The 23,498-nt window shown below is 38.6% G+C and overlaps 2 protein-coding genes across 2 annotated transcripts; both read left to right on the top strand.

Moving 5' to 3' along the window:
- The first annotated feature begins 6,098 nt into the window (after positions 1–6,098).
- LOC121943597 lies at positions 6,099–9,629 on the top strand. The gene is made up of 10 exons (XM_042487158.1): positions 6,099–6,235; positions 6,323–6,625; positions 6,758–6,811; positions 6,901–6,936; positions 7,046–7,162; positions 7,250–7,274; positions 7,380–7,420; positions 7,513–7,563; positions 7,658–7,770; positions 9,285–9,629. Exons 1-10 carry the CDS (start codon positions 6,187–6,189, stop codon positions 9,408–9,410), a joined length of 915 nt encoding a protein of 304 aa, XP_042343092.1. The 5' UTR covers positions 6,099–6,186; the 3' UTR covers positions 9,411–9,629.
- A 431-nt stretch (positions 9,630–10,060) lies between these two features.
- Positions 10,061–22,070, top strand: spa17 (sperm autoantigenic protein 17). The gene is made up of 8 exons (XM_042486948.1): positions 10,061–10,214; positions 10,323–10,387; positions 11,419–11,499; positions 12,361–12,404; positions 13,241–15,003; positions 17,986–18,002; positions 19,431–19,632; positions 21,092–22,070. The coding sequence occupies exons 1-8, from the start codon at positions 10,061–10,063 to the stop codon at positions 21,145–21,147; spliced, it is 2,382 nt and encodes a 793-aa protein (XP_042342882.1). The 3' UTR covers positions 21,148–22,070.
- Positions 22,071–23,498: the final 1,428 nt, after the last annotated feature.

Below are 23,498 nucleotides of genomic sequence, written 5' to 3'. Positions count from 1 at the left end.
ATGCAAGCTATAGATTTATTGATGTAAAGTAGGTTTGGTTGATAAGAACACAACAAAATTTTAAATTTCCAAACAAATACCCCAGTTATGATAGGATTTGGCAATTTGTGGATTCCCATGACAGCTCTTAAACCTTAGAAGGGTCAGTAAGCAATTCTGGAGAAAGATATTAGATTGCTGGGTCTCAATCCCAAATATCTATAATAACCTTGGTTTGGTAGTCGCACCGAATTACCAATCCAAAGTGACTGTATTTGATAACCTGAGAATGAGACTAAACAATCAACTTTCTTTCTCCAGAATTATATGTTGCATTTTTGAGTGTAAAAGATAATCAATGTATCATTTATTGATTAGATTAGAGGCGTTCATTGATAATTTAATTTCTCTAGAGTAGTCAAGTCAACTCAGAAATGTCTACAATATATCTTTAATGCACCTTTTAGTTTGAGTAAAACATGCATTGCAGCTCATATTACAAAATCTACATTATATTGAGCCAGCTTTGTTTGGCATAGGCAAATATATTATGAAATATTATGTAGTGCTTTTAAAGGCCAAATGAGCATGTATATGTGTGAAAGATAAATGGCACCTCGAAGACACGCATAACGAGCTGGGCACTGCTGACACTGTGAGCGGTCAGTGAGGTCAATGCGACTGCTGAGTGTCCCTGGTGGGCAGGCGTTGCTCGGAGCATTGGGTTTAGAAGAACCAGGGGGACACGCAAACCTATAAGGCAAAATAATAGAGTAAAACATTTCAAAGCAGGATGAGTTCCGAGGCAAGTTTTTACTCCTTCAAGTCAGACATGCAGTATCAAAAACTATTTTACTGTATCCCTGAAACATGCTTCAAAGAAAATCTTTTTTTTGATTCTGAGGAAGTTTCTTACCCCTGCATGCAGTCAACATCTGGAGCTCTCAGAGCTACCTGTGTGCAGGCCTTCCCTGCATAGCACTCCCTGCAATCAGCTAACTCATCCTGGCCCTCTAACGGGTTGAAAGAGCCTGGTGGACAAGGTACAGGGTCCCTTGTCCCCTCAGGACAGTAAAAACCAGCTGGACATTTGAGACAGTCCTTCACACCTGGAGGGAATAATTACAACAAGACTTAATGTTTTGAACACACTGTAGGCTGACTATATCGGTTAGATTAATTCAAATTTACCAACTGGAGATTTTGTAATCTACCTCCGTTTTATAGGTTTGCTCATCTAGCACATAGTTGTATTTCCCTTAACAGTCATCCATTATTTTTTCTATACTGGACTCACAGCTCCAGCTTGCCACAGTTTTTATTTCTAAATTAGGCGCTTTCTCTCTTTGCCCTCTTGGCATCCATCTGTTGCAATTTCTCATCCCTATATTATGGTTCATCACAGGAATGAAACAACACTTATATTTTTATATAACCACTGAGTTTTGCTATGATAGACTGCTATAGAACCACGTTAGTTTAAACTGAGCTGCTGAAGGACTGTCGGGCAGTCTTCAGATAATCATTTTACTAAAATTACAAGTCGGAGCCTCATAATTCGGTGTGCAGTGGAGAAAAAAAAAATCAATGATTGTAAATTTGTGGTGTGTATAAAACAGTAATACTACGGCATATAAATTCACTTATTGCTCCTTGATGAGGGGTGAAGGTGCCTCGAGGACAAATCACTTCTTCCAAGGTGCCAGCAGGACAATATCTGCCACGAGCACAGGGCAAACCAGGACCAGAAGAGCCTACACCAAACAAACACACAATCACACACATATGCATAACATACAAAATGGACCAAACTTTATTATTTCAGTATGTTGTTACTCCATTGAAGTCAGTGTATTAATGCTAAGACTTACCTGCAGGACAGAAGCGTCCTTCTCTGCATCTCTTGCAGGCTGCCCTACTTGTCTGACCCAGTTGTTCCCCCGCTGTACCAGCAGGGCAAGGTGACCCATGAGGGGTAGCAGTGCCCTCTTCACAGTAATAGCCCTGTGGGCACAGGAACTGGGAGGTAGGTCTCCGTGAGCTGCCTTCCAGACAGTAAAACCCTAGAGAAAAGTATTAATAGATAAGTTGATAAGAATATTTTTGGTTCTTTTTTTTCATGATGTATGCTAAGGACATGCAAAACAATTAGCTAAGTAAAGGTGTCCTACAAACTGTAAAAAAAAAAAAAAACTGTAACTGAGTCAGTAAGACTTGACTCAGACAGGAAGACATTTTGACTTGTCAAAGTAGAAAAAGCACAGGTGGAATTACGAACATTAATGATGACTCCATCTCATTTAGGTGAGCCAGTTCCTTGATGCTGATATTGTGCTTATTGTGAAGACTTAGCTTACTGGCTTTTGTGAGGTCAGAATTGAATTGAATTGAATTGGGAAAAAAAAGCTTTAGTTTCTCTGCACTGGCAGCATGAAACAATCTGCAGAACGATCTTAAGTTTCAGCATATGGTGACCTTGAATGATTTTAAAACCATGGTGAAATCTATTGAGTCCAGTCTGTCTGTGAGACACTGTTTTATCTGACTGTTATATGTTACTCAAATCTATGTGCTTTTATGTGAATGTCATTTGTTGTTGAAACTCTGTGTTGCTGGCATTCTTGGCCGAGTCTCCCATGTGAAAGAGATCTTTGATCTCAGTGGGACATACTGGTTAAATAAAGGCTAAATAAAAATAGACAAAATACTGGAACACTTAATGAATCCATAATTAATATCATTTTTACACCTGTGCTTGTCCTCCCTTGACAAGCCAAAATGTCTGCTGTGAAAAGAGCTTCCTTCAAAGGTTTGCCACTATCAATCTTTACCCGCAGGACAGATTGTGCAGTCTCTCAGCCTTTGCAGTCCGTCTTTAGGACCATAACTCCCGGCAGGACAGGGAGCAGCTACGCCTCCCACACAGTAATGACCTGGAGCAAAGAAAAACATGTACAAATACATTTTAGGGCTTCTTCTAGGAGGTCTGGAAACTGTAATATAAATGTCAGTTTGCAGTGAGAAACAGTTACCTATTGGACAGACCACACATGCTAACTCTTCCCTCGTGTCTTTGTAAGTTCCTGGCCGACAGGTGATCGTTTGACTTGACCTGTGGACTGACTGGCTCCAGCGGGGGGCCGCGTCTCCTCCACACACCAAAGATGTATCATTACAGCTTCGGCAGTAAGTCTGTCCAGATGAGGAAGACCAACTAGGAGGACAAGGGAGCGGCTGTGACATCCCACTATCTGGACAATAACTCCCTACAGCAGGCAGAAGGAACATTTTTAGTAGTTGTGGGACCTTTTAAATAACAAATTAACAGATTTATTTTAAATCTATTCATATATCAAAAACAGTATAGAGAGCACATTAGATCATTATTGTTGAACTACCTGCTGGACACTGCACACACTGGATGGTGCACACAGTGGAATAGAAGCCCGGGGGACAGTCATTACACAAAGTGTGATTTATGTTTGGCTCCTGGCCAGGTCCACACTTAAAGCATATATAAGAGATGAATGAACAAAAAAACATACAACTGAGATTAGGCACACTTAACCAACCCTTTTTAAGGCAGAGCAGACTTTATTTTCTCTCAGATATAAGACGATGGGTTTAAAATTGAAATAGTCTGCTGTAATAGTTACTTTCATAGGAAATCCAGAGGTGCAGAAAGAATCAACAGGGCACGGCAAACACTGTTGAACACCCTCAGGAGAATGGAGTCCTGGAGGACATAAAGAGAGGGTCCCATTGGCTGGATCACATGAGAAACCTGCAGGACACAGCCTACAGTCCGCTCTGTCCTCTGTACTGATTAGACCTGGAAAACAAAACTGCAATATACACAAATGAGTAAAGAAGCTATAATGACAATGATGCTACTTGTCATACAATGTTTCCCCAAAAATCAAAAATGCATCTTTTCCTCTTACCTGTATCAGTCTAGATTTTTTTTTTTTGTAAGTTGCTGAGTGTTGGAGATATTGGCTGTAGAGATGTTTGCTTTCTCTCCAGTATAATGGAACAGAATGGCATCCGGCTTTTGGTGCTTAATGTGCCAAGTAAATACATTTGAAAAACTCAACAGCAATGTCCAGAAATCTTTCCAGAAATGATGACCTAGTTACTTAAGATAACCCACAGACCTTTTTATGAGCACTCTCATGGACTATTTTCTCTCTACATACACCAGCAAATATCACCGTGCAGAAGCAAGAGTGCATCTACTTACGAGCGAGATGCTCATGCTCATGACAGCGCAATTTGTGAACATAATTTGTGTCCTTAATGATAGTTAGCGCAGTGGTGCTAGGTGAGCTAGTTGGCAGGTGTAGTTTGGTGGAAAGAAAACAGTTCCTACACAAAACTACTCACAATAAAGTCTTTGGATTATCTTGAGTAACCAGGTTAAAATTTCTAGAAAGAGACATTGCTGTTGAGCATTAAAATGTTTATTTATTTATTTATTTTTGGGCACTTTGAGCACCACAAGCTGAGTGCCATATAGTTCCAATATATAAGAGAGAAGGCAGACATTTTTACAGCTGATATCTCCAACACTTAGCAATAACAGTGAAACATTATGTGAGTAAATTTGTCATGTGTGAATGGGTTTAAATCCAAAGCTGTCTCTTACCTTGCAGTCGCTGATACTGATTTTCCCAGTGTAGAGGTTGAATGTTCCTGGTGGACATCTATGAGGTGCAGATACATTGCCAGGACAACTATATAACAGAAAGATGTTCATTTATTATATACGTAGGCTTAAATTTCTCAGTAGCAGTGGCACAATTTGTATGTTAAATCTTATTTCTTACATGTGATTCAATGACAAGAGCAACATAATAAGTTTTTTTCTGTGTATTTTTATATAGTACAAGTAGCTAAGACAGGTCAGTAACTTCAATGATGATTGATGACTTACAAATGACCAGAGGGACACTCCAAACAAAACTGGTGGGAGAAGTATTTTCCCTCTGGACACTCATCTGTGTTTATGTCTTCACTGAGGAGGAGGTCCGCACTGCCTTCAGATGATTCTTAATTAAATAAATTAATGCCAGGAAGGACATAGAAGTCTGTTATTAGTCAATATGTTTGACTGTACAGTCAAGGGTTTTGTTTCTTCTTAAATTACCTTCATTTGTTAAACATACTGTAAAAAATAATAATGATATAATGATAATATTTTTAAGAGCCATCGCTCTTACCTGAAGCCAGTCCAGATTGTGTTAACGCCACGAAAATCCATGAAGCTGAAAAACATAACAGGTGCATTGCTTTCCATGAGCACATTATCACCAAATCTCAAATTAAGTCTTCACCATTTCATTTTTGTCGCAAATTTTTATTCAAAACTGTTTGGTCTGAGCCTGCAGGACTGATTGCTTAAAGGCATGAAAGTGAGAGGCCCTCAGTCACTGAAAGTGAAGCAGGAGCACGAAATGTGAGTCCCATGTGATTGCCGTAGCTGATAATGGAGTGCAATGATGTTCTGTAACTGTAACCTTCCCCTTTCATAATGCATGAGTGTGTGCTAAGGCTAACCCAGATATTGTATCTGTTAGTGGATCACTTCAATTATTTATGTTACCTGTGTAATTCATTTAGAGGATATAAAAAGAAGAAAATATCGTACAAATATGAAAAAGCAGATGGATTTCTGGAGTCAATTAAATGAATCTGCATGCGAACGTTGAGAGCTTCATCACAAAAGATCCCCTTTGTCCTCAAACTGTGAGGATTTAATAATAAATAATTTAATGTTAGTGGAAAATGAATGTGAGGCACATCCTCTGAGCAGAGAGTGAGCTGCAATGGTGCATCTGCAGATACAATATGTGCAAGCCACATTATCACATGTTTCCTTTTCAGGTCAAAAGCAAAATATACTCTTTGCACTGTTAATGTAAAAGTAAAATTTTGTTTGTGTGTACTTTTCGTATTGAGAATATGCTTTGTTTTTTTACCTTGCAGGAAGTCAGGTGCAATAATGGAAAATGTGTATTATTTTTACACATCTCTGAATCCTGTTGTTCACCACTTCCTGTACCCTTACCCCGGGGTTGGAGCATATGTGTGGGTATTTCAGTATTTCTCTGCAGGTGCAAGCATCAGCAAACTTTGTGAGCACAACATATTTTGAGCACAACATATTTGATTGCATGTTTTGAGGCAGCAGGAATCAGAACAACAATGATGATCACAGTCCACTTCACTTTGCTCCTGCTCTGGGTTACACAAGGTACATTAAGTTGTTTAAATACATATGCATGTATCTGATGTAATGCTTTTTGTTTTGTTTTTTTTCTGAAATGTGCTCTCTCTGCAGATTCTGTGAGCTGTCTTCACACAACAACACCCATTGGTTTCTTGGCTGTAGCATTAGGGGACTCTCTTACATTAAACTGCACCTACAATTGCTCCACTGGATTTATTCGTGGCTGTTGGAGTAAAGCATCAGATGACTCTGTCTGTCACGGGACATTCAGCAAAAACTTTTGCACAACATCCCTTCATCTATCAAATGTGTCCACTGAAGATCTCGAGAAGAACTACACTTGCTACACACAAGCCACAGATGACCCGCTAATTCCACAAAAAACAGAGCGGATTGTTTTACTGCAACTGAAAGGTTAGTATATGAAAATCTGTATATATCAGCCTTTATCTTTTCTTTGGCTATTATTTAAAAAATATATATTACAAAGCTGGAAATAGATTCATTTCAGTGTTTATTTATTTATTAGTTTTTGCTTTGTTTCAGCTCAAACAAGCACCCCAAACTGGACAGTTGCCCCAAAGACTGGAACTAAAAATGGTGAGGACCTTGAGGACCATGTCTGATATTAAATGTTCTACAACTGTAACTATACATTTTTTATATATACTATATTTTACATTTCTCAGCATCTCTTCCTGCTATGCCAAAATATTCAAGTGGAGGTAAGAAGGCACTTAGAAGAAATGCATTGAGTTATAATGTGTGACTGCATTCTATATAATTTCAATCAAAATACAATATAAGTTAATATTATTGTTTCCATTTTAACAGGAGAATTTACTGGAATTAAGGTTTTAGCAACAGTTACGGTTGCTGTGGCCATGGTGCTTGCAGCATTGGCTGTTTACTTGTGTCTGAACCGGAGCAGACAGAGCTGGGATGATAAAGGTGATCATGAAATATAACACTATGAACATACATGTCTGTAAAGGAAATACAAATAATTTGATCTTTATATCACTGTGTGCATTCCAGGGGGGGCTGTTGTGTCAAGGTCTGGGTGAGTACAATTGAAAATGACTATTTGGGTAAATTTGTGTTCAGTTACCTTTTAAAATCTGTGATTGTGTATATTCTTTAATTTCTTTATCCATTCCCATTTCAGCTCGCCACTGCCAACTCACGCTGTCCCCTCGCCAGTGAAGGGTAAACAGTTTAAAATATCAAATATATAATACTTTGGCCTTCAAAAAAATCCCAAAAAAAGTCCTGCTATTCATACCTGTCATATTCCACAGGGTCACTTTCAACACAAAGTGAAAGAGTGACTTTGAGAATTCCTACATCAGGTAAGATGATCTCTGGATCAGCAGCAACACAGTTATTTTTGTTAACACATCACTGTCTACAATACAAAAACATTTCAAAATTTCTTTGACCCAGACAATGAGAGCGACACTGAGGTTCCATACGCTGACATAATGATCACTGTCCGAGGTGTCAGTACACCAGAGCTCACCCAGGTCTGCTACTTGACTCCTGGAGATCAAAAAGAGGTGAGGGACGAGATTTCAGAGTCAATATGTTTGTGTGTTTTTCTTACTGAATGTTTTTTCTCCTTTGTATTATATGAATAATAGATCACCTGCATGAATGTAAAGTAGGTACATGCCTATGCTGTTTTTATTTTTTATAGTTTACTGTTGATCGTGAACAAGGTGACGCAGAATATATCAGCTTAAATGAATAAGCAGTTAATTGGCTATGCTTTAAAGACAGCTCGAGGTTTGAGGGGAGTGAGGAGCTACTCTGTGTGTAAGGCGTCACTATGGGGTTGCCACACAAGAAAATGTGGAGTCTGCACATATGTATTTTAGTCATAATGTTAGCACTTCTTAAGCATATCTTACTTGTTTAAATAGAGTTATACAAATAAACATATAGTCATTTGCCAGTTTATTTGGAATTTATGTCAACTTGAAAGACTTAATATATGCAACATATCATAGTATTATGCAATACAATTTAAATGGTAACTTTGTTTTGTTTTGTTTTTTCAATCAGGACACTATTTTGCATGTTTTTGTGTCGAACTGACTAATGGGAACAAAAATTTATATAACTGATCCATTATTAAATACGATTGCTGCAGCTAGCGCTGCAAAACAAGCTGCACCACAGCAGATTCAGCTTAAATAAACTGTAATTTTTATCATCATAAAACAAACAATCATTTAAAGTTCTAAAGCGAAAATAATACTCCAATGTTTCGACAAACACCAGCTCTGGTTCGGCTAAATAAATCCTTAATTTAACCCTTAAAGATGTAAAAATATGTTGGCTCTATACATGCTAAAATTATATTTTATTTAAGTGGAGTCTGGTTGGTTCAGCAATAGCGATTTTAAGGCTGTTTTGGGTTAAACAAAAATGATCTTGCTCTTTAACTAAAGGCCATTCTCTGTAGGGAATCCTAATAATCTGAGCCGGCAGATTTAAGCACTTTTAATGGATGTAAAACAACAATGCCAAATGCCCTTAGTGGTTACATTGCAGCCTGTTACTCAGCAGTTTTAATATTGTTGTTCTAATTAGTCTCCTAGACACAAAAACATGAAAAATAGGGTCAAAGTTGAAAAGTTACCCTTTAACAGCACCACAAACTAAAGGCTCCAAAATCACCATAAAATTGAATTAACATCTCTCTCACAGCTAATAACCTTTGTGAAGGTAGGATTTATTGCAGGGGTGTTGAATTAGCTGGATGCGCCTCATAAACTGGCAGCTGAATAGATACATTGTCTAACAAGTCACTTTTAATGTTGGTTTACACTTCTGCAAGTTGCAAGGTTAAAATGTAGCCTGGACCAAATTACGTTATAAGTTATTTTGGAGTAACAAGTGGTGGCCTAGAGTAGATGTGTTGCTGTTACACATAATGAAAACAGTTTTATCTTTTAGTATCAGTGGTAATATTATTAAATACTCTCTAGGAGAGGTCCCCAGCACTGTTAAGCAAATCTTGCTATTCGAAGCATGCTGCATGAGTTTTTCTCTGCTTCCTCTCCAGTGGTGGGGAGATGAATCCAGGTGTCACCTACATGCCTCCCGGTCAGCTGACAGACTGCATGTCCCCCAGCAGGTCAGCCGCAAGATGAGCACCAACTCGGAGTATGCAGTCATCACATATGCCTGACTGAGGACAGCTGGTGCTGGGAGAGGACAGGAAGAAGATATTGCCTACACATCTGGTTTTTGATATAGCCTACAATAATAATACATGTCTTTTTTTCCCTTTCTTTTTAAAGATAATGCTGTTTTATATGACTCCTATTGTTGTTGATGTTGTTTTTTAGGTGTTCTGTGTTTGTAATGAGCCCACTTTAACTTCCAATAAAGCCTTTTTTGTATGTGAGTTTCATGGTATTTGAGCCTTGTTTGTACCCGTAGTTAGAACCGTCTCCTAGAAACGCTCACCAACAAAACACATTAGCCGACTGCTAGATAAAACACTCACAAGTAAACCTACAGGTGGGCTCAATCTGCAAGACATTTCAGGTTACAGGTGTAGCAATTTACCAATATAGTGACACTTTCTGAATCGCGTTAAATATATATTTAAGCACTTAACTGGTGTGTGACGACAAACCAGCTATCATACTTAGCTAACTGCAAGTTAACGTTTGCTCATTTTCTGCGGAGACTTTCCAGTGTTAGCTAGCTTTTCTCTTCCTCCTAACGCTACACAACGGGAAGAAATACTGAGGACAACTTCGACTTCTCCTGAACGGTTTCCCCTCGCTGTCACAGAGGTTACCGTCCCAGTGTATCAAAAAGAAAAAAAAAATGTCGGTACTTTTCTCCAATACTCACGTACGGGTCCCGCAAGGGTTTCGTGCCATCATGGAGGGGCTGGTCAGAGAAGTCCTGCGAGACCAGCCTGAAGACATCCCTAAATATGCTGCGCAGTACTTCGATGCTCTTTTCAAACAAATACAAGGTAACTACAACTTTATTGGCTATGTGGTAAAATGTGACAAATGCCACTGACTGCTGTCAAATTGGTTTGTTTGTTTGTTTGTTTGTTTGTTTGTTTGTTTGTTTGCAGAGAGTGGCATGGACACCGCTGAGTGGGCTGCTAAACAGGACAACCATGTATTCAAGGCTACTGAGGTACATAATCAAAATCACCACTCTCACCATACATATAAATATTAACTCTGATTATTGAAGTTAAAATCAAGTATCAGAATATTATATATATGTCATAAAGCATCTTATCACTGTGCTTAAGTATCAAAGGTTATTTTATTATATTAAATGTACTCAAGTATTGAGGGTAAAACTAGAAGTAATGCTAGTAATAAATAAGAAAGTGGTGAGCATTATTAAATGTATTTATCCGTAACATGTTCACAACCGTAAAAACTGAGTGTACATTATACTTAAAGGAAAACAAGTTTTTTTTTCACAACTTAAAGTATTTAAAGAACAAAATCCAGTTTTCTTTCCCTTCCTTCCTTACTCTTTTCATCACCCATATTATAGCAATAAACTAAATGCTTAAGGAAATGTTGTGGAGTGAAATATACATTTTATTTAGGAAATGCATTGAAGTAAATGTGAAAGTTGACAGGAATGAAAAGCTCAAGTAAACTGCAGATGCTCCCAAAAAATACTAATGTACTGTAACAAAGTATTTCTACTTTGTTACATTACACTACTGTGTGCATTTTGACGTCCAAAGCCCTTCGTGAAGTAAAAATAGATCCCCAATATGGGCTCTAAAGAGCCAAGTAATAAAAATATATTGTTTAATTTAATAAAAATGTGAGTTTGTGTGTGTAAATAATTGACCATGTAAACCATTCTTTTTTATGAAATAGCAATATATTTAAATGAATAATATTAAAACAACAATTTAAAATGTTACAGTGAAAGTGATTTAAATATGAGATAATATTATTGATATACAAAATGCCAGTATTTTAAACAAACAATTTCCATATTAAGTGCGTTTACACGATCAGGTTTTTGGAATATCCAATTTATGTGTTAACCAAATAAAAATGAATGAAAAGAAAATAATTTTAAACGTGTCATCCATGACAGATGACATTATGGGGTAACAGAAAATTAACTGTTATCCTGTATGACAAAATTGTTATTGTTATTTGTCAGGCATTTGTTTTGACTACCTACAGAAAGCAGAGCACCAAGAAGAGGAAAAGCTACTCGGCCCTGAAAAGGACTCCCCAGAGCCTAAAAGCAAGACTGATGATAAGGTTAAGTTTGACGCTTCTTCTCAATACAGAATATAAATTCACATATTTTTATATGCCTTAACATTATAGTTTTGCAATAAAGAAGTAGCCCTGTTAGTTCACCATTTATGGCCATAATTTGTATGTTTGCAACTTAACTTCCAAGTATGTAAATTCAGATGTTTTCAAGTATGTAAATTTAAATTTTAAAGAATTAAATTCAAATTCAAGTATGTAAATATTTAATAAATACATTTGCATAAAGACAACATTATATATGTTTTTTAACTTTATCCCAAATTACGTAGGGTTTTAGTCACTTGTGTTCCAGTGAACGAAAAAAGGTAAATAAAACACACTTTAGGATAGACCTTTTAACTTTCCACCATTGTTTTGAGGTCCTTCAGGGTCTTGATGATTGTGTTACATCCTGTCTGATAATAATTGAGAAAATGCTCCAATGCTTAACAATCAACTGTATGTCATGGTTTTTTTTTTTGTAATATATAAATATAGTGTTGGTAATACTCATTCAGTAATGCCTGTGGCAGATATTTTGAGAGTATTTGACTTTTAACCCTTTTTGTAGTTTCTTTGCATTTGACCATACAGTTACAACAGTCATCTAGTTTGACATTTCTGTTATTTCTAATAATTCTTAAACTTTGCAATACCCTCAATATATATTTTCATTATTATATATAAATATATATCATTTGTTAAACAGAGATTTAAAAATTTAATAAAAGTTTTTTTGTTTGTTTATAAACATTTTCCTTATTTTTATATTATACCGGGCTTTGGACAACAAACATGAATGTCACATCACTGACCCATCTTTTTATCTATTCACCATTGTTGTTTTGTATTTTTCCCCAACAGACTAGTCCTAAAGAAGAGTCTGCAACAGAGGAGACCATTTCCAAGTGAGTCTCACTTTATGTGCAATCAACAGCCGGGAGGATCAACGAGGAAGGGAGAGGACGGACATGAGGGAAAGAACCGTAACAAGTTTAAAGTGAAGTAATTAGAATAAAATGTTGTATTTTTCACATTTATTACTTTAAGTTTCTGAATAAGCTGTATGAGGTATTCTGTTGACATGGTTATTGTTGGGTTTTCTTTTTTTTTATTTTTTTTACCCGGATTAGGAAAATTTGGAAGCAGAATTAGGGAAGAAGTGCACAGTTTTAATCACATTTCTGCAATTAGCATAGCACTCAACTAGGATTTCTGTAATGGAAGGTTTCACTTTTAAATGCTAATAACCATTATTCATTTTTCATTTTCCTACTTCGGCTTTTCAAACAATCAGAATCAGGTTTATCCAGTTTTGGTGTATTGATGCATAACATAAACATAGTAAACGAAAATGAAATAAAAGCAAGTATTGCAAAAATCAAGAAACATAAATATGAAATAGAAGAGAATAGTAATAAAAGAAAAAAAATAGTTTTCAAAAAATATAAAAATATGTACACTATAATAGTAATTCATTTTTAAAAAATCAATAAAAATGTATTGTGCAATAGAGGCTTGGAACTAGCACAGACCTCCAGCTCAATATTAAAAGCACTTTCAGGTTTGCATTGTCAAGGTTTAGAAGAAGGTGCAGGCAGGTCTGAAAGACAGGAGGCCACCTGCTGCAGGGAGACAGTCGCAGATGAGGCAATATGACTTTGTTTTATTTTGAAGAAGTATCACTTAAATCACTTCATTGAACATTCCCTTACTTAAGTCTTTCATTTTGCCTGCTTTCTAGAGAAAAATCATACGAGTCCCAAACTGATGATGAATCCAGTCAATCAGCAGAAGCCTCAAAAGTTTCCACCACACTACCTAATATCTCTGAAGAGGTTGATTTAAGTGAAAGCACAGAAGAAGAAGAAGGAAAAGAGGATATGACAGAGAAGCAGGTCATTTCAACGGAAAAGGGACTTTCAGAAGAGGAATCAGTCAGCAAACTTCCAGCTGCAGATGCACAGCCAGATGATCAAAGTGAGACAGAAGAGGAAATAAACACAACAATAACTACAGATGATCAAGCTGACAGGGCGGCTAATGGAAAAGATAGCAGCTCTGCTCCGGACCAAGATAAACCTCAGCCTGAGTTAGAGCTAAAGGATTTGTTATCATTTAGAGGGATTTCCAGTGTAGATGTGTGTGCTCAGGAACTGGGAATGGCAGAAGATGAGGGAGGTGATAAACGAATGACTGATGTTGTAGAAGAAAATATTGTTCACTCAGACAGTGTGGAAAATACTGACAATGAAGAACCAGTGGGGGTCCTATCATATTCTGGTTTAGCTGATGTGGACGTGTGTGCCACAGAGCTTGGAGGAACAGACGTAACCACGGATGATGGTACACACGTTGTTGGAGAGGACAGCTCAACACTCCAACCTGAGGAAACTGTTGTACACTCATCACTGTCTCAATCTGAAACCCTTGAGGGCAATCAACATGAGGGAGAGGGTGAAGCAGAAACAATGGAGGAGGAAGGAACGGAGATCAAGGCTTCTTCTGGGGAAATAAATGAAAGGTTAGCTCATGCAGAGGATGCTTTAAATAGTAATGCAGTACCAAAGGAGGAGTCCTTGGTTGAGGTTCACTTTGAAGATATTCCAGAAGTTCAGATTAAAGAGTTTGAGGAGAAAATGCCACAGTCTAAGATATTAGAAACGCAACAGGAGGAAGAATCCGAAGAGATTACCGCAGCGGCGGCAGACCAGAATATATCCAGTGCACACGACCATGATGAACCTGAGATGATGGGAGTTAAAAATGAAGTTAACTCTGAAAGGGAGGAAATGCAAAGTCAGTATGGGATGTCTGATTTAATGAAGGAGAAGGTGGACACAAATGGTTCTAAATTAAATGATAGTGACAATGATGAGAATCGCGAAGGTGTTAAAACCATCAGCTCATCACATCAGCCCACCACTGAGGCAGACGAAGAAAACCCAGAGGATGAAAACGATCATAAAAATGAAGATAATGAGGAGATAAGTGAATTTCACCAGAATGAGGATCCCAAAAAAGAGGAAAAGTCAAATGAACCTGACTGTGAAGAAGATGAGACAACAGACACAGCTGGGGGAGACAAAGAGGACATACATACAAGAGGTTATAGTGAGGTGGAGGATCAGGAAATTGATGGCAGTGGTGCGGAAAATCCTTCATCACAAGTTACCCAGTCAGATATATCAACTGCTGTGACGGAGGCGGAGAGTGAAACTTTAGAGGCGAGTGCAAAACATCTATCAGGGGAGAACGAGGAGAGCCAGAGAACACCTGTAGAGTCACAGCTGGAGGATACTGTGGTTGAAAAAGAGGTCACATCAAAGGAAAGAAATTCAGAGGAACTTGAGATTGATTCTGAAATAAGGGAGAAGAGTGATGAAATTTGTGCAGAGGGCAGCATCAGCCACACTCAAAGTGCAGATCAACTGGCTGCAGACCAACAAGAAGAGGAAAGGCCACTCAGGCCTGAAAAGGACTCCAAAGAGCCCGACAGCAAGAGTGGTGACAAGGTAAAGTGTGATGCTTCTTCTCAACACAAAATACATTACAGATAGCCCTGTTAGTTTATTGTTTATGACCATAACTTATATGATTTGAATATAACAGCTGCTGCAACTCACCATGTGCCCTCCACTCATATATGCAGGCTGAGAATAAATGTTCAGACAGTTTTAGACAGCAGTGTCTTTAGCTACAGTCTGCTCCCGTTCCCATCACACGTAGCCTATATAAATAAACCCTTCAAGGACAAGTCTGATCAACAGCGGCCCTCACTTTTTTCCCGCTTGGACTCTCTAGGGGTAGGTGACTGAGAATATCCCCAAAATAGTTATTTTTCTGTATGTTGTTTGCTCTGATAAACTTTGAACTAGAGCAGAGTGCCCTTTGAGCTTTGCAAATATATCCTCAACCCTCCCTTGACCCCTGAGACTTTTGCCCCTGTTCCCATAGATGTATTAAGAAACGTGGATACATTGTTAGAGGAAGGACCCCATTCAATCTTTTGTTCCCATATAGCAACGCATGAGAGACTTCCGCTGGCCAGTTCCAGTTTATCACCTTGCTAACATTTAATGGGGCTAAAATTATTTAGTCTTGTGGCTCTTCCAGACTTTCCAAATGTTATTGGATATAATTATAGTGACACAAGACTTTTCTTTCCCAGTGTAAGTCTATGGAAAAAGACTTTTTGGACTTTTTGGGCCCAGTGGAGTTTCATGATTGGATACATTTTGTGAGCATTACAGCCTGCAGTATACCACTCAGGATTTGATGCATTTGGTCTGAAAACATTTTGAAAGCCTAGAAGACAAGCTCGATTAAATAATTTTATTCCAATTCAGTTTGCCTAGAGCCAATGTGGAAGTAGCCACTAGTGCTCTTGCTCTGTGGGCCAATGATCTTGAAGATACAGCTTATTTAACAACCAGGGAAGTTGAGCTTTTTTGTTTCATGTGACTGGGCCCCCGCCTCCAATGCTGTGTCCAGTTCTCTTTATAGATCCATAGGTGTGTGATGCACCTGTACATTCTCTCTATATTTTACGTAGATTCTGGCTCAAATTAGTCTCGGATTTTAAAATAAATAAGATATTTATTAAAAGTTAAAAACAAGTAATGGAAGAATGGCGGGACACACACAAACAAACACACACAAACCGCTCTCCAGTTACAGTAGTAGGATGCATTCGAGAGAGGGTCAACTCATCTTGACTGAAATGTGCATAAATTATAGTTTCACTTATTAAATTCACCATCATCTATGCCTTTGTTCACATACAGGCGGGATGGAGATGCTGTTTGAGGCCTTTGCTCTGCCGCATGCTCATAAAATTGTAATACTCTGGCTTTGTTAGTGCCAGATCCACTCTCCTCTGGGGAGCCACCACAGCGTCCACCTATTGAAACTTCACTGAGTAATCTATCATCATAAAAGAGCGACTGGACGATTTGTCTTGTGAATTAAGGCCTTTAACATTTTTACTGCTGTCACAGTTAGCCCTGTCTGATTTGTCTGGACAGACAGGGCTCCAAACACACGGGGAGGGGAGTGTAGGAAGGGTTACTAAGAATGTTACCATGGTAACCCCTCACCATCCTGCTCGCTCTAAGTGTCGTCATGGAATTAATAGGAGATGGTGATGCTGATAGTTGCTAGGCACCATCTGTATCAGTAATCTACCTTTAATAGCAGTTGCTGAGTGATTAAACATTAAAACATCACTTGTGTGTTTTTACATACAATGCGGTGCTATTTAGTGTGAGCTTGCTTTGTGGCAGAAGTTATTTCAGCCAAAACAAAGCTACATATGTACAATGTACAATATATAGGCCATCTATTCTAACAGTGACCCCGCTGCAGTACCTCTTGTCTGTTTTATTTTATTTCTATGCCTTTTACTCACTGTTTACACGTGATTCTCCTATACTGTCATCATCTTACGAGAAGGCATACTGTGTTTGATTCATTAATGATTTAATATGAGCACACTTACTGCCATGACGGATTACAATACATGTAATTACACAGTTGTGTTCGTTCCTGCAAATTAACAGTGAGTTGATTGATAAAGCAAGTTTGTGAAATCAGCCTTGAGGATAACTTAACATATTGTCTGACTGGTTGCTAAAGCAGCGGGAGAGCGTTAATGTCAGATATATAACTCAGATAAATGGATGTTTTCTGTTTCTCTCCCTCTCCGTCTTGTCTCTGAGGCTGGCAGAGGCGTGTGGGCGGCCATACCAGCTGGGATCAGAGGGATGGAGAGGGTTGTTAGCTCGCTCAGCCTCTAATAAATTTATAACACCTCCTAGTGTAAAACAGTCCAAGATGCTTACACTGGTTTACTTCCTCGCTATTAGTGGAATTCGAAAGTCAGCAATTATTGTTTTATGACCATCTGGCTTTTACATAGTATTTCTATGTTGGTCATCTGTTTTTATTTGTGGAGTTTATTGTTGTAACACTGCAACTTGTGATTTTTTATGACGTGGGGTGCATGATAGTCACTTTGTGATTTCCTATTTTATACCCAGGCTGTATCAGCCCATCATTTGCAATGTGTACCAAACTTTAAATCAAAATTGTGCAATTTTAGCTTGTTTCGGTTACTTTTCTCAAGTCTTCAGGCTGGTGAATGTTGAGGTCTGTTTTCGCTTTTTAATGGTAACATGAACACAGTATGTCAGCAGCCTTAATGGGACTGAAAAGATGGAACACATGCTGTCATGTTTGTAGGAGGTCTCTCTTTCCCTCCCTCCCTCTTTCTCTCTTCCTCTCTCTGTGACTGTATGTCTCTCTCTCACTCTGTGCGTGAGCGGGTGTTACTGAACATACAGTGATTGTTAGTAAGAGCCAGTGAGGCATCTGTATTATTCTGGAGACTCATTTAAAAAGAGCTTTGCTTGGTCCACATAGAAATCGAGGCGTACAAGTCATACTAGGTCAGCTTCCCTGAAGACTGAAGGCATCTCTGAGAGTAAGACATGGACTGTCACAATGTAAGTAGGATCTTTAGATGAACTTTTTTTTAAAAATACATTCTTCTTTTATTCGTAATCACTTTGGTTAATTTGGTGATATAGTTTGCTGGACACTATGGTATTTATTAGTGTTTGGCTGCCCTCAAACTGCATACAGCCATGTGTGTGTGTTTGTTTTTGTCCTTTTACTTGAGAAAAAATATATAATTTTAGCTATTTCTCACACAAATATTTCAATTTCACAGAGAACTGACCACATAAAGTGTTATTTTACACTGTTTTCAAGCTATTCTTATCGTAGGTGCATAATATTGCATGAGATTTGCGTCAGAATATCTCAAACCAATTTGTGTCAAATCAAGTACCCTGATGCAATAAAAACAATACGACTCCTGAGAAGGTGTGAAGCCAGCAAAATCCAGTGCAGCAGCCCTACAGCTCTGCTGCTGCAACAAAAAAAAACTGTTTTCTGGCTGCTCAGTGAGCAGTCAGACAGAGAGGCTAATGAATGCTGGCTGAACAGGTGGGTGGTCACACTCCTACACTGGAGGGGTTTCACTGGAGACATGATGCACTGCTTCACCGAGGCAGTGGGATGACAGTGGGCTCGTTCTGTGGGCTGCTTTTGTGTGAAATGTCAATCTGTTTCTATAAGCAAAGCACGGGGTGTAGCTGATATGTGTTCGCCACAGAATTTGAATTGGTGTTTACATAACTTGTCGACAGCCTTGGCGCTCTTCCACTGACACTTTATGACAAGCCAGAAATTTCTCTTCCACCCACCCCCCGTTTCCCTTGGGACAGTGGATGCTGTACTTTTAGACACTGAATGAGCTTCTGGTTTTGGTCAAAGCAACATTTTTGCTGTGTCATATGTTTTGGCCAGTGGTTGGAGAGACGGAAGTTATTTTTTCCTTGAAAGAAACCTTTTTTAAAGAAGAAGAATAAGTTATAAATCTGTCACACATGAAGCAGTCTTTGCTTTATCGTGTCTATGGAACGATGGTCAATGATCTTCTAATCAATGACTGTTGCTCAGGTTGGGAATTCATGTCTGCTAAATATTCACTTTAATGCCTTTTTAAAGAATCTTTTACATTATTAAACAAAAAAAAAAAACAGCAGACAAGGATGATTCATTACAAAATAGGCTGACTCAGACATCAGTGTGTTATATGACAAGAAGAGAAGGGGAGAGAAAAAAGGTGGCAATGTGGGTTAGTGACCTCCTGAGAGCGCCATTGAAATCATGTAATAAGGGTGAGCCACTCTGCAACAGGCGCACATCCCTCACTGTCTGAAACACAGCTTTGTAGCTTATCCAGTTAACAAAATATGGTATCGCAATCTGTTGAGGGTTATTTTCTTCCGCCAATGTGGCAGAAAAATGAAATCCTCAGACAATCATGTAATATGCTACCCCTCTGTGACTATACTTCCCTGCAGGAGGAGTGCAGCCGGCCCCAGGAGGAAGAGGACATCATGGACATCCCCCTTGATGACCCTGAGGCCAACAGGGCTGCCGCCAAGATCCAAGCTGGCTTCCGTGGGCACATGACCCGTAAGAAGATGAAGCCGGAGGACAAAGCAGAAGGGGAGGAGGTGAGCAGCACTGGGGATGTGCTCAACGGCAGCCAGGGGGACACAGGTCAGTGGTGTAGAACCATGGGGGTAAGAGTAGGACACATAATGCCATTAAAGAGGGCATTATGAGTAGTGACTGTGAAGACGGTAAAAGAGGCTCCCATCAGGAGCTGTCACTACAGTAGATGATGAAAGGTAAGTTTAAGTTGCTTATTTGATTGTAAACAGACTTAGAGTTTAAGTAATTTAAGATTCTATATAAGCGAAATAAGTTAGTATACTCTGATGATCATGTTGTTGGTTGAGTCTTTTTCAGGTGTCCCATTTTGTGAGAAATTGTGACCTTTCTCGGAGCTGAACACATTTACCACTTTACACACTGAGGGTAGAACCATTTAAAAGCTATACATAATTAAATACACCTATTAGAGCCCCTTATGGGTTATCCCAAGTGTGATTAATGCAACACATAACTGAGTGACTCATTTAATTACCCCATACTGTCTCCAGCAACACATGACTGAATCTTTCAATTACTTATTCGGTTGAAGGGGTTATAAATGAATCTGCTTGTGGATGCGCTGTTAAATTGCTAGAGAGAAAAAGATGTTTGTCAGTTCATCTCGAAAATGTCAAGTTACACTCTCACAATGGTAAACATGTTTTTGCAGTTTGAGTTTTACACAGCTGCGGGCGAGGAAATGGTTTCCAAAATCACTTTTTAGACCAAATGTGTTTTGCAGTTTTCTCCTGAGGATGTCTGCTATTTCAACAATAGCTATGGTTGCACTTAGAAAAGATTTTGTGCCTTATTTTTTATCTCTGAAAAAAAGAAAAGAAACATATCATAGTATAAAAATATATCTCAGAACTCCACATATTTACATCAGATATTCAATCAAATATATTTTTTAATATTTTATTGAGGCATGAGACAAAGTTTAAATTCCCATCGCTCAAAATTTTATCTTTTCCTTTAACAAAGCCGCATTTTCTTTGGGGATATGGCTGACATAATGGATGCTCGTCAATGATTCTCCCTAACCCAGTTGCTGGCTCCCTTGCATCATTATGTAGGAGATGTATTTATAGCTCCAGGTGCATTAGGTACAGTATATGCTTCAGAGGCCCGAGCAGAATTAATGGACCTGTCGGACTGGAACCATGTTCTCCCTCCCATTGGGGGAGACCCCCTTTTCACAGCAGAATTGGGTTTTTGAGCTTATCAGTTATGTCAGCCGGGTTCCCAGCGTTGCAAAATACTTTAAAACTTTGAAATTAATTCAACAAACAAATAATTGCATAATAGAAAGTTTCACCTCCTTTGAAAATGCTCAAGTAGCAAACCAAAGTTTTCTCTAAGTGTGTTTTCATAATAGATTCACCCACAAGTAACCTTAAAGTTTATGACTGTGCTTCGGAGCCTTTAACCTTGATGACAAGAGCTAGTGCAGAAACCGTTTTTTTTTTTTTTTTTAGCCTCTAAAGCGTTTAACTACGGCTTTGCCTGTTTCTGTTTTTAGAGACAGGAGGATCGGGGGCAGTAGAGAGAGACGACACATCTGTGCCAGAGCAGTGACGCCCCTGTCCTGACCTGGATGGAAGAAAAAAAGGGAAAGCAAGGTAGCGAGAGAGAGATGGCTGGCGTAAGCTGGCTGGGCTGGCTTTCAGGCACACCTTTTTACCCCAGGAGTCATTTTCTTTTTTTGACACAAATTAGCAGTAGAAAATGAACCAACAGTTTTTTGAGGGTGTGTTATGTAAATTTTGTGAACTTTAACACTCCTCTGCATCTTCAGCAGTCTCATCAGTGCGGATGTCTTTGACCCAGAATTTGCAACTCACTGCATGTACTTGTGAAACTTCTGGTAGTGTGCTAGTTTTTAGATGATGATCTGTGAATGTGAAAATGAATGTCCTCTAAATGCTAAACGGGGCTTATTTTGGTTGGATCCGTTCATATCATCTATGTATAAACCTTGTATGCATCAGCATTAGACTTTGCGTATTCAGTGGCTTAAATTATGTTATTTCTGCTTTGTTTATGGCGTGCTTGTATCTGGACCATCATATACCTATTTGACTTGCTTACAAAAACTGATTAAAACGTCAAAAGAGAAATAGCAATGTATGTTCTATTTATTATAATAATCCTGTTTGCAGTTGCCTCGATTATCTTTTTTTTTGATCACATGATAAGTAGGTTCTTTTTTCACCTTTTCAAGCATTTTCTATAAATCTGATCTTCCGAAACAGTAAGCATGCAGTAATCACACCCTTTTGCAGATGCATTTGGTACAACTTTACTTTATGAGACATTGCTTCAATATGCTCTGTTGTGTTGGTGGGTTTGACTTATTTGACGTATGTTAAATCAGGTGTGTGAAATTCCGTTGTCAAAGTTTGCAGAGCCGTCATGCTTTAAAACTAACTGAATAATACCTTGGTGAACTTTGCTGTAGAGTCATGTCATTACACTAATAAATCCACCTTAAATATACAGTGAAATGTCTGTTTTAAACTTCATTAATTCAGGTTAAGTACCTGTTTGTTTCAAACAGTACCTTTCATGCCATCCCGCTTACAGCTCTGTTCTTCAGTGATCATTTTTTCTAAAACATTTCAGCAGCCAAAGCTGCTCCTTTTTGTGTCACTGCAACATAAGCGAGGCTGTTAATTGAACAGAGTAGTTTCCATGAAGCTGAAGCAATGTTTTGTCTCCCGTGTGGCCTCTTGCACAAGGAATCTCATGAATTATTCATAACACAGAACTGTACATTTCTCATTTTACAACTGTCAATTACACAAGACAAATTAATCAGGTTTTCACTTCGAATGATAGCTATTAGGAAGGGCAATTTTAAATAATTAGATTGAATGTGGTAACAGGGCCTGGATGCATTAGGTTATAAAGTGTTTTTATCCTTTCCAGAGCTGCATTGCTATAAACAGCTACACCTGTTGTAATACTTTCTTTGGACCACCTTTATTGCAATAAGGCTGTTTAAATCACAAAAGACCAACACAATTTTTGGTTCATTTGCCCAGGCAGTCTTGTTCGGTTTATGAGAAACAGACAAGAGCATCTTCAGTCTCCCAGTGCTCCCACTCAATCCACCTACACACATCTGAGCCATACAGCACGCTGCACAAACTCAAACTGCACATGCATTCTCACACAGGAAAAACACAACCCATACTTTAGCATGCAGATCCCACTCAAGTCACTCATTCTCTCTCTCTCTTGTGCACACACACATACACAGGCATTGCTGATTGTGTCACCAGCAGCAGAGATGGAACATGAGTCTTGCTCTCAGTGGTTTTGAAGAGCCAGAGTGCAAAGTGCTTCCTTCTCAGGCTGACATTCCTCCTCCGCCACGCTCGCATAAACATCCTCTACGGGTTTTATCTGGACCGCTTCTCTCTTTTCTCTCACTCAGTCCCAGAGGTGCCATGGCCACGCTCTCCTGTCTCTGTAATGACTGTGGGTGAACAATCAATATTCTGCACACCTACAAACATAGAACAACACCCACTTTGTGCTGTAGATTGAATTCAGAGAGTGAGGGGAAAGACAAGTTTTCAAAAACAACACAAAAAGCAGTTTTAAAATTGTGTTAGGGTCTTAATAGTTCCTTATGTGAATCATGAGTTTGTAAAGCACATGTCCGCCTTAAACATACCACGATGAAGCAGAGAATAATAGCTCTGTCCCTTTTGCAAATTGAGCTGAACATGGACTATTTTAGGAGTACATCATGTGCAAGATCTGCTTGGTTGGCTTGTGCTTTTTCTCAGACAGCTTGTCAGAGAGAAAAGATCTTTCTGGTCTCCTGGGTGATAATTAGAGATGAATAAGTCAGGACAAACAGCAGGGGGCGCAATTATCTGCTTTCCAGTGGTTATGCCTCCGGCCTCGCCATCTTA

Source organism: Plectropomus leopardus, chromosome 5 (assembly GCF_008729295.1).
Source record: "Plectropomus leopardus isolate mb chromosome 5, YSFRI_Pleo_2.0, whole genome shotgun sequence".
NCBI classification, from domain to species: Eukaryota; Metazoa; Chordata; class Actinopteri; order Perciformes; family Serranidae; genus Plectropomus; species Plectropomus leopardus.
This window is presented reverse-complemented; position numbering and strand designations above follow the sequence as displayed.